At 46.8% G+C, this 10,004-nt stretch overlaps 1 protein-coding gene across 1 annotated transcript; it reads left to right on the top strand.

Annotated features, from left to right (window-relative positions):
• The first annotated feature begins 3,892 nt into the window (after positions 1 to 3,892).
• Positions 3,893 to 10,000, top strand: gsg1 (germ cell associated 1). Its single transcript, XM_039656880.2, has 5 exons — positions 3,893 to 4,190; positions 7,463 to 7,510; positions 7,624 to 7,788; positions 7,892 to 8,003; positions 8,451 to 10,000. Exons 1-5 carry the CDS (start codon positions 3,905 to 3,907, stop codon positions 8,965 to 8,967), a joined length of 1,128 nt encoding a protein of 375 aa, XP_039512814.2. The 5' UTR covers positions 3,893 to 3,904; the 3' UTR covers positions 8,968 to 10,000.
• Positions 10,001 to 10,004: the final 4 nt, after the last annotated feature.

Genomic DNA, 10,004 nt, shown 5'->3' with positions numbered 1-10,004 from the left:
CTTTGTCTGTGTTCTTAATTTTTTGTGTGTATTTTTATGTCATCAGCGTTGTCATTTACGGCACCTCTGAAGCCATTCGTCAAGTAAGTGTTCATCATGGAATAACTTTTGTTACTCGATCTTAGTGCTGCATTTGACACAACATTCTTTAAATTCTACCTCAATGTGAAATGATCACATTACGACTGTGTGTGTGTGTGTGTGTGTGTGTGTGTGTGTGTGTGTGTGTGAGCTGATTTGAAGTTCATCATGTTTGTGTATGTGTGTGTGTGAGCTGATTTGAAGTTCATCATGTTTGTGTATGTGTGTGTGTGTTAGAACAGATTTAAGTTCGTTGTGTCAGTGTTTGTGTGTATTAGAGCTGATTGAAGTTTATTGTGTGTGTGTGTGTGTGTGTGTGTGCGTTCATTGTGTCAGTGTGAGTGTGTGTCACTGATCTTGAACAGATTGACAGATTAAAGCTCAGGTTAATCCTGTTTGTGTGTGTGTGTGTGTGTGTGTGTGTGTGTGTGTGTGTGCGTGCGTGTGTGTGTGTGTGTGTGTGTCATTCAGAGATGCTGGATGTCATATTTCACTGTTTCTGAAATGTGTGTGTGTGTGAGACACATCTGAAGGACGGAGATCCACCATTCGCTTTAATAAGGTGAGTCTGATTTGCAATGCTTTTTTATCTTTCATTTTTCTTTTTTTTTTCTTTTGTTTCTATCATTAAAAAATATTATTTTATTCTTGTTCATCTTTGTTAATTAGTTCTTTAATTTATTTCAGTTCATTCAGTTCTTTCATTTGTCCTTTCATTCTTTATTCTGTTCTGTGTAACCCATCTGTGTGACCCCTATGTGTCTTGCGTTGGCTTTTTAGATTGTAAACCGAATGATTAGGTGTTTTAGGTATAATAATAACAACAATGATGCATTTTATTTGTAATGCACTTTATTTAACCCAGTGAAATAAAAACAAACAAACACAACAAGTAGAGAATGAAACAATACATAAATTAAAGACAACCTTGAATAGATGCATCTTAAGCATATTGAAGTGAACTCCATATCTTGGGGCTTTAATTGGAAAAGCTCTTGAGTTTACATGCGGCTGATGAAGTAAAAGAGAGTTGTCAGAACAGATAACGAGTGTATGGACTAATAAGATCATGAAGATACGCTGGTGCTGTCCCATGTAATGTTATAATCAGTGCCAGTGCAACGGTGATGTTCCCGGAGAGCAGAACGGGTTAGCACACGAACCTAGACCCGATGGAGGCACGTATGAGCCCTTCTGCATCGGCAAAGAGGAGAAAAATGGTCGTGAAATGTTCCTAAGATGATAGAGGGCGATCTTTGAGATGTTTTGAATGTGCATCAAATATTAGCTGAGGATTATAAATGACACCAAGCTTGTGCACCATGGTGTACGGCGCTCTCTGGAGCGGTCTCTGTACTGTGCCCCAGTCCCAGCCAGAGTGGAAAGTGTAATGGCAGCTATTTCCAATTCTGAAGGAACAGATCCAGAACTGTCACAAGTGATGTTATATGAGGACGAATTGACGCGAGATAGTTCTGAATAACTGAACAGGGAAGTGATTTGTTGGAAGAGTTCATGGACTTTGCTGTTCTCACAATAGAGTCAATTCTAATCATTTCAAAGTTAGAAAAGTTTATGTTAAAGACTGAGTATCGGAATTGTGTCCTCAATCTTACCGGTGAATAATTAAGAACTGTATTGCACTGATCAGCAGATAAGGTAACGATATGCTTAGCTGGTTTAAGATGTTTGATAACAGGATGAAGTGCGGTATCACCGACAATTTCTGAATCTGAATAATAATCCTTGCTAGATTGATAGCCAGACTGTTGTTGAGTGTAAGTAAGCCTATGAACCGTTACACCAGATGTTTTGTCCTGGCTTTCAGCAGCTTTCATTAAGCGTGACCCAGCAGTGTACCATGGACAGGGTTTCCTAAGTGTAACAACCCGTTCTCCCAATGCTGCAAACTCACCCAATAGTGCAGATAAGGTGAGATGTGTTCATATAGGAGGCACAAAGTATAAATCTGAGTGTATGGAAATAGTTTGTAATAATGTTCAAGGCTCAGGTAAGGACCCTGCAAGCAATTTCATGTTTAAAAGGTGTCTAAAGGTGGCTCCTCCGTGGGACTCGGGTCCTTCCCCTGTCGTCTCTCCTCCTTTACCCTTCCGGAGCTCCTCCGTGGGACTCGGGACCTTCCCCTGTCGTCTCTCCTCCTTTACCCTTCCGGAGCTCCTCCGTTGGACTCGGGTCCTTCCCCTGTCGTCTCTCCCCCTTTACCCTTCCGGAGCTCCTCCGTGGGACTCGGGTCCTTCCCCTGTCGTCTCTCCTCCTTTACCCTTCCGGAGCTCCTCCGTGGGACTCGGGACCTTCCCCTGTCGTCTCTCCTCCTTTACCCTTCCGGAGCTCCTCCGTTGGACTCGGGTCCTTCCCCTGTCGTCTCTCCTCCTTTACCCTTCCGGAGCTCCTCCGTGGGACTCGGGTCCTTCCCCTGTCGTCTCTCCTCCTTTACCCTTCCGGAGCTCCTCCGTGGGACTCGGGTCCTTCCCCTGTCGTCTCTCCTGCTTTACCCTTCCGGAGCTCCTCCGTGGGACTCGGGACCTTCCCCTGTCGTCTCTCCTCCTTTACCCTTCCGGAGCTCCTCCGTGGGACTCGGGACCTTCCCCTGTCGTCTCTCCCCCTTTACCCTTCCGGAGCTCCTCCGTGGGACTCGGGTCCTTCCCCTGTCGTCTCTCCTCCTTTACCCTTCCGGAGCTCCTCCGTGGGACTCGGGACCTTCCCCTGTCGTCTCTCCTCCTTTACCCTTCCGGAGCTCCTCCGTTGGACTCGGGTCCTTCCCCTGTCGTCTCTCCCCCTTTACCCTTCCGGAGCTCCTCCGTGGGACTCGGGTCCTTCCCCTGTCGTCTCTCCTCCTTTACCCTTCCGGAGCTCCTCCGTGGGACTCGGGACCTTCCCCTGTCGTCTCTCCTCCTTTACCCTTCCGGAGCTCCTCCGTTGGACTCGGGTCCTTCCCCTGTCGTCTCTCCTCCTTTACCCTTCCGGAGCTCCTCCGTGGGACTCGGGTCCTTCCCCTGTCGTCTCTCCTCCTTTACCCTTCCGGAGCTCCTCCGTGGGACTCGGGTCCTTCCCCTGTCGTCTCTCCTGCTTTACCCTTCCGGAGCTCCTCCGTGGGACTCGGGACCTTCCCCTGTCGTCTCTCCTCCTTTACCCTTCCGGAGCTCCTCCGTGGGACTCGGGACCTTCCCCTGTCGTCTCTCCCCCTTTACCCTTCCGGAGCTCCTCCGTGGGACTCGGGTCCTTCCCCTGTCGTCTCTCCTCCTTTACCCTTCCGGAGCTCCTCCGTGGGACTCGGGACCTTCCCCTGTCGTCTCTCCTCCTTTACCCTTCCGGAGCTCCTCCGTTGGACTCGGGTCCTTCCCCTGTCGTCTCTCCTCCTTTACCCTTCCGGAGCTCCTCCGTGGGACTCGGGTCCTTCCCCTGTCGTCTCTCCTCCTTTACCCTTCCGGAGCTCCTCCGTGGGACTCGGGTCCTTCCCCTGTCGTCTCTCCTCCTTTACCCTTCCGGAGCTCCTCTGTGGGACTCGGGTCCTTCCCCTGTCGTCTCTCCTCCTTTACCCTTCCGGAGCTCCTCCGTGGGACTCGCGTCCTTCCCCTGTCGTCTCTCCTGCTTTACCCTTCCGGAGCTCCTCCGTGGGACTCGGGTCCTTCCCCTGTCGTCTCTCCCCCTTTACCCTTCCGGAGCTCCTCCGTGGGACTCGGGTCCTTCCCCTGTCGTCTCTCCTCCTTTACCCTTCGAGAGCTCCTCCGTGGGACTCTCTCTCTGTGTCCACAGCATGTCTGTGATCTCTCTCTCTCTCTCTCTCTCTGTGTGTGTCCACAGCATGTCAGTGCTCTCGCTCCTGCGCTCTCCGCGCCTCTCCTTCCTGCAGACACTGCTGTCTCTGCTGCTGTCGCTGCTCTCGCTCTCCTCCTCGTACTGGTGCGTGGGCCAGCAGAAGGTGCCCAAGCCGCTGTGCTCGCCCGCCCGCCGCCTCAAGTGCACCCCGGTGTCTGGCGTGATGGACGGCTCCTTCTCCTGGGAGACTGGCGACGACAGCTTCATCTTCCCCACCTTCCATGCGGGGCTCTGGACCACCTGCCAGGAGAACATCTTCACCGACGCCTTTGGTGACAGACCACTCTTATTTCTCTCAGTGCTCGTGATTAGGGGTGCAACGGATCGCAGGTGGTCGTGATCTGTACGGATCAGCTGTCCCGCAGTTCGTAAATTAACTGCTAAATTTAGCCATCATTTGGACGTGTTTTGTCTTGCCAATTTATAAATTCTGATAGCGCTGGAACACAGAATGATTCCTCTTTCGTGTTTCCTTGATAGGACACATGCACACAAAATGATGTCTAAATACCCTTCTTGCCAAGTAATCTCTAGATTATGTCATAAGTGAACAGTTGAGAAAGAAACCGGATGTTTGTCAGTATATTCGGTCTATGCATTCTGTCTTAAAGGGACAACAGCCTAATGTTCCTTCTCTCGTCTGTCATTAATGTTAATAAAACAACAAAATTCAGCTTTAACAAAGATAAAACTGTATTTAATTTCTACAGTGAACAAGTAGTGTTATTTTACATTTCAGCTTAGACTTTGTAACTTTATTTAGTATCCATCTCTGCTTGTGCATTTGTGTATTTGTTCTTATTTTATAACAGACTGTCCACTTGTTTTAATAATATGTGAACTTCAGCAGTTAGGCTAGTAGTTTTTGATGTAGCATCGAAGAACTTCAAGTGAGCTTTATATTTTAAAAAAATCTGATCCGACTCGTGCCTCAAAAAACGTAAATAATCCTAACGGTGAATTTTGTGATCCGTTGCTACTTCTACTTCTGATACAGGATCTCCATCCGGGCACTTCACGAAGGGTTTGTGGCATTACACTAAGGGATTTTTAGTTTACACCACAACCATGTACTAAAAACAGAGAAGTTGTATTTTTTTTCTTTTCCATACAAATGACTACGATCTGCAAAAACGCTCCTATAGACTGATGACATCACTGTTTTGAAACGTTCAGGCGGTTGTTGTGTAAATGAATGGCCAAAACGCATAAGAGGTGTTCAGTTTCTTGTTAACTCAACCCCGAGACCCTTGAGATGATGTTCTTCAGACAGTCATGATGTTTCTGGTGTGTTTCAGTCGTGCGGATAAGAGATTAGTGTGAGACTGAGCGATTGGTAATGATGATTCACAGCAAGAACATTTAGATTTCTGAACACGTTCTCAGAACGTTCTCTCAAAGTTATGAACAAACGTTCCTCCAGTAACGGCAATATAACGTTCATTTAAAGTTATCTGGTCTTTAATAATACATCTTTTCCCCCCTGAAACGTTTCAGTTAGTATTTTTTAAATGTAGCTACTTGTTTCAGAACATTCAGAGAACCTTCAAAAGTAACAGTGCCCAATGTTTGAAGAATGATACAAAGGAACGTTCCCTTAACTTCCACAACCAAGAAAAAAAACATTCTTAAAACGTTTAAAAAATGGGAATTTGATCAACTCAGGAAGGTGTGAGTGCTCAGAGGCGGGGTTCAGGCTCTTCTGGGTGTTTCCCGCAGTGTGCTGTAAGTCCCCCAGTGCACGTGTCGCTCCTCAGTGGTGGATAGACCAGCTCTGGTTCTGCGCTCGATCGAGTGTGTGAGCCGAGAGACTGGAGATGATCTCTAAAGAGGATTATTTCAGCCGCAGGATAAACCGACGGAGAGTCAGACATCGCCTCTGATAACTTTATATGATTCGTTTTAGATTCTGCTCTAATCCTGTGTGACGAATCAGATGCAGGAGAATGCGTGTCATTGATCATGTGATCATGTGTACTGCTTTCCCGTCTCAGATCATCAGGTTCAGTTCATGAGACACACACACACACACACACACACACACACACTCTTCTTCATCAGAGCTGAGGCTCGCGTTGAGCTGCAGACGGGAGTTACTCAGCGACGTCTCGTGACTCGGGAACATGTAGAGAGCGTGCAGAGCCGATCCTAAGCAAGTCTCTCTTACCTGACCCATGACCCCCGACCCCTGACCCATGCAAACCATTCGCCATCGCCACAGTCACACCTGTCACCCCAGTGCTCCCACTACAGGCCTCCCTCGTTTAGTTAGTACTAATGAAAATATAATTCCTGATATCAGAAATAGACTTATTTATATTCACATTTTAAATGTCGCTGTGTTTTAAATGCTAAAAGCAATAATTGAAACTTGATGGTTATTTACTGAGAGATGTGCATCCTATTTTGACCAGTATGTCCTGCCAATCAATATTCTAAATGCAATATATCAGTAGATTGCTTTCCATCTCGTTGTAACTAAACTGACTTGGAGACAGATAGTCATTGTCTTGTTTTAAAAGTATGTGTGTCTAATGACTAATGAGGAGTGCCATCACGCCCATACTGTTCAGGTAACTGGTCCCATAGATGCTTTACTGGAAAGTGTGCGCTTCATGTCGTGCACGCGCATATGAACTCATGTTAATGCGTGACGCGGTTATCTTTCCCGAGCTGCAGTTTATAAACAAACAGCCGTTGCCCTTTGTATTATCAAACGTAATCTCATGAAAGTGTGTATCTGTAGCACAAATTTAATTTCTCATGCTATAAATACGCCAAAAATGTTTTAGTTTTTTTTTTTTTTTTTTGAGGGCATATGCAACACACTGTAAATCTCTTGGGTAGAATTAGCGGTGTGGAGTGTGTGCGTTTTACACAGCAAAAAGTGTAAATCATATACACGCGAAAACTATTTTTGGCTTATAAACGGTACTAAATCCGTGGTATAGATCCGTGGCCGCATGAGATCGGCTGATTAGAGAGAGAGAGAGAGAGAGACGCCACTCTTGCAGAGGAGAGAGCACACACACACACACCCGTCTGTTCCCGCTGTCCACTCTCATGCTGTTTCTCTCTCGTGAACAGAGGATAGTTGCGCTCATTATCTCATCGGTGTTGTGAACTTTGATTGACGTGCTGTGACCCGGGGGAGGCGGGGCCTTGAGTCATGTGACCCTTCGCCGCGTGTGTAGTGTGTGTACAGGGAGGATCTGAGAGTGTGTAAGCTGATGTGTCCCTTAAACACTAACATGCTTGGCTACGATATCCATAAGTTATGAACACTTTATTTTTTAATTTAACATTCAATATGTGCAGGTTTAAAAACATTTAAACATGAATGATGTATGAATACCACTGTGGAGACTCGAGTGATCATGACACCGAGAGAAGCTCGACACACCACTGTGTGTGTGTGTGTGTGTTCTGAAGGAATCCTCTTGCCCATCATGTTCTCTGCAGTAAAACTTCTGTCTTAATGTTGAATGATGATGATGAAGATGATGATGATGATGATGAAGATGATGATGCCTGTGTGTTTCAGACGAGAAGTGTCGCAGTTTCATGGCCCTAACTCCTGAATCTGAGAAAGGTAACCACACACACACACAATCTCACACATACACACACACACACATGCACACAATGACTAAATGTATACTGAAGCGCTTCTGTGTGTGTGTGTGTGTGTGTGTGTGTGTGCAGGGATCGTGTGTCTGTACGTGGGGATGGAGCTGCTGTATGTGGGGCTGTTGTGTGTCAGTTCTCTGCTCCTGATGCTCCAGTTGTGTGTGTCGAACTGGTTTCCTCATCAGCAGCGCTGCGCTCACTTACTCAACGCCTTCGCCGCCGTCTGCACGGTCCTGGCAGGTACACACACACACACACTAACCCAACCGTAAACCCATCACACAAACACACACTCACTGTGTGTATCTGACCGTCTCTCTGTGTGTGTGTGTGTGTGTGTCAGGGCTGGTTGGGATGGTGGCACACATGATGTATATGCAGGTGTTCCAGGTGACGATCTCTAACGGCCCTGAAGACTTCAGACCTCACAGTTACAGATACTCATGGGCCTTTTAGTGAGTACCACACACACACTTTACGCTTATTGCTGTGATTGACCCAGACTCGTTTTGCAATGTTTTTTGTTTAATGGAATAAAGGGTTTATTCTAAATAAGTGTTTATTCACTGTGTTAAAGTCATGATCCTGGTAATCTTGAATCAAAATAACACTGACTCACACTTACTTACAGACGAGGGCGGGGCTATAACCTGTCACTCACATGAGATCAGCCAATAGCAAACCACAGCCATCCAATCAATTCGCCACAGACACAATCAAGCCCCGCCTTCATTTGTTCTTGTTCCAGAAGCGTTTCGCTCGGATATACGGCACTATTGAGAATAAAAGACGATAGAAGTGTATTTTTTGATCAGTTGAGATTATAGCAGTGTTGTGATGTATTCTAGCCCTGACTCTCCGTCTCTTGCTCTGTCTCTGCCGTCGTGTCTCGTGTTCGCCAGTGTGGCGTGGGTGGCCTTCACCTGCTGCATGTCCTCCGGCGTGTCCACGCTCAACAGCTACACCAAGACCTTTCTGATGGTGGGGCCGAAGAACCGGAGTGTGTTTTACCCCTGCAGGAACTTCACCTTCCCCCAGCAGCCGCCGTCGCTCTCGCCTCTGTCTCCGTACTTCAGCGCTCTGCTGCCGCCCCCTCCGGCCTGCCCCGCCCCTCGCTCGCCATGCCCCGCCCCTCGCTCTACACTTTCACTTGGTCCCACCCATATCCTGTCATGCCCCGCCCCTCACAGCCCCACCCCTCGCTCACCATGCCCCGCCCCTCGCTCTCCATGCCACGCCCCTCTCTCACAACTGTCACTTGGCCCCGCCCCTCGCTCTCCATGCCACGCCCCTCTCTCACAACTGTCACTTGGCCCCGCCCCTCTCTCCCCATGCCACGCCCCTCTCTCCCCATCGCTCTCTCTTTTGTCTCCTCTGAGTTTTGTGTCCGAGTGTTCGGAGGAGTTCAGCCCGCTCTGATCTGCTCATCTGTCCTGTTTTGATCTATTTAACAGTCCCTCCAGGATTTCACGATTTTTTTTTTGTGATTTTTGCGATCAAAATGACTGATTTTGTGGTGGTAATTTCCAAAAATTTGTGAAAAAATTTGCGATTTACATTTAACATTTACCATAATAGTATTCAGTCCTTCCAGAAAAACGCTGAGTTTTTTTGTGATTGTTGCGGGCAAAAATTGATCGATTATGCGGCCCGTTTTCTTTAAAAATGCGATGGAATATGTGGGATATTTATGCAATTTTATGCGATGAAATTGCTGGAATTTGCAAAAATTGAGGGAACTTGCAAAAATTGCGGTTTGATGAAAAAGAGAAAAAAGTGATTCCCCCAACATCCTGTTCTCACTAGGCTAATGTAAGAGTAATTTCTTATTACTTCCTTTGATAAGCAAGCATACTACATCATAGAAAGTGCTGGGAATATTTAATTTCTCATCTTTATTTCAGACTGTAACTAGTGTAAATAAGGTGTGGCCCCTTTAAGAGCTGCGCTCTCCCTGTTGAACTCTCTGCAGTGTTATATTATATGTGCGCCTCAAACACCCCATGTGTGCGGGTAATTTCTGTTTGATGCAACTTCTTTTATCTTGTGTTGTTTATTAAGTAACGATGTGACGGTAGAACGTGTGACAGACAGTTATACGAGTTCGATTTGTGAGATTTCAATCGCCTCCGTGAGTCTGTCCGGCGTCGCGTAATTGCGTCACTTCATAACGTTCCCATGGAAACAGGGGGAAATGGCTGCTCTTGTGTGAAGCAAACGCAACATTTTTCAACTTTCTGCTAAGATACATGTGACTTTTTTTGCAACGAAAATGCGAGGATTATGAAATTATGCAAACCCCGCATATTTTGCACGGAAATCGGCAATTTATGCGGCGAAAGTGCGGCGTATTTGAAAAAATGCGGCCCCCGCATAAATATGCGGACTTTGGCTGATTTTGCATTGAATTCAGCGATCGCATAATCGCGTTTTTCTGGGGGGACTGATTTAAGTAC

The sequence above is a fragment of the Pimephales promelas genome, chromosome 3 (genome assembly GCF_988280905.1).
Source record: "Pimephales promelas chromosome 3, fPimPro1.hap1.1, whole genome shotgun sequence".
Classification (NCBI taxonomy): Eukaryota; Metazoa; Chordata; class Actinopteri; order Cypriniformes; family Leuciscidae; genus Pimephales; species Pimephales promelas.
This window is presented reverse-complemented; position numbering and strand designations above follow the sequence as displayed.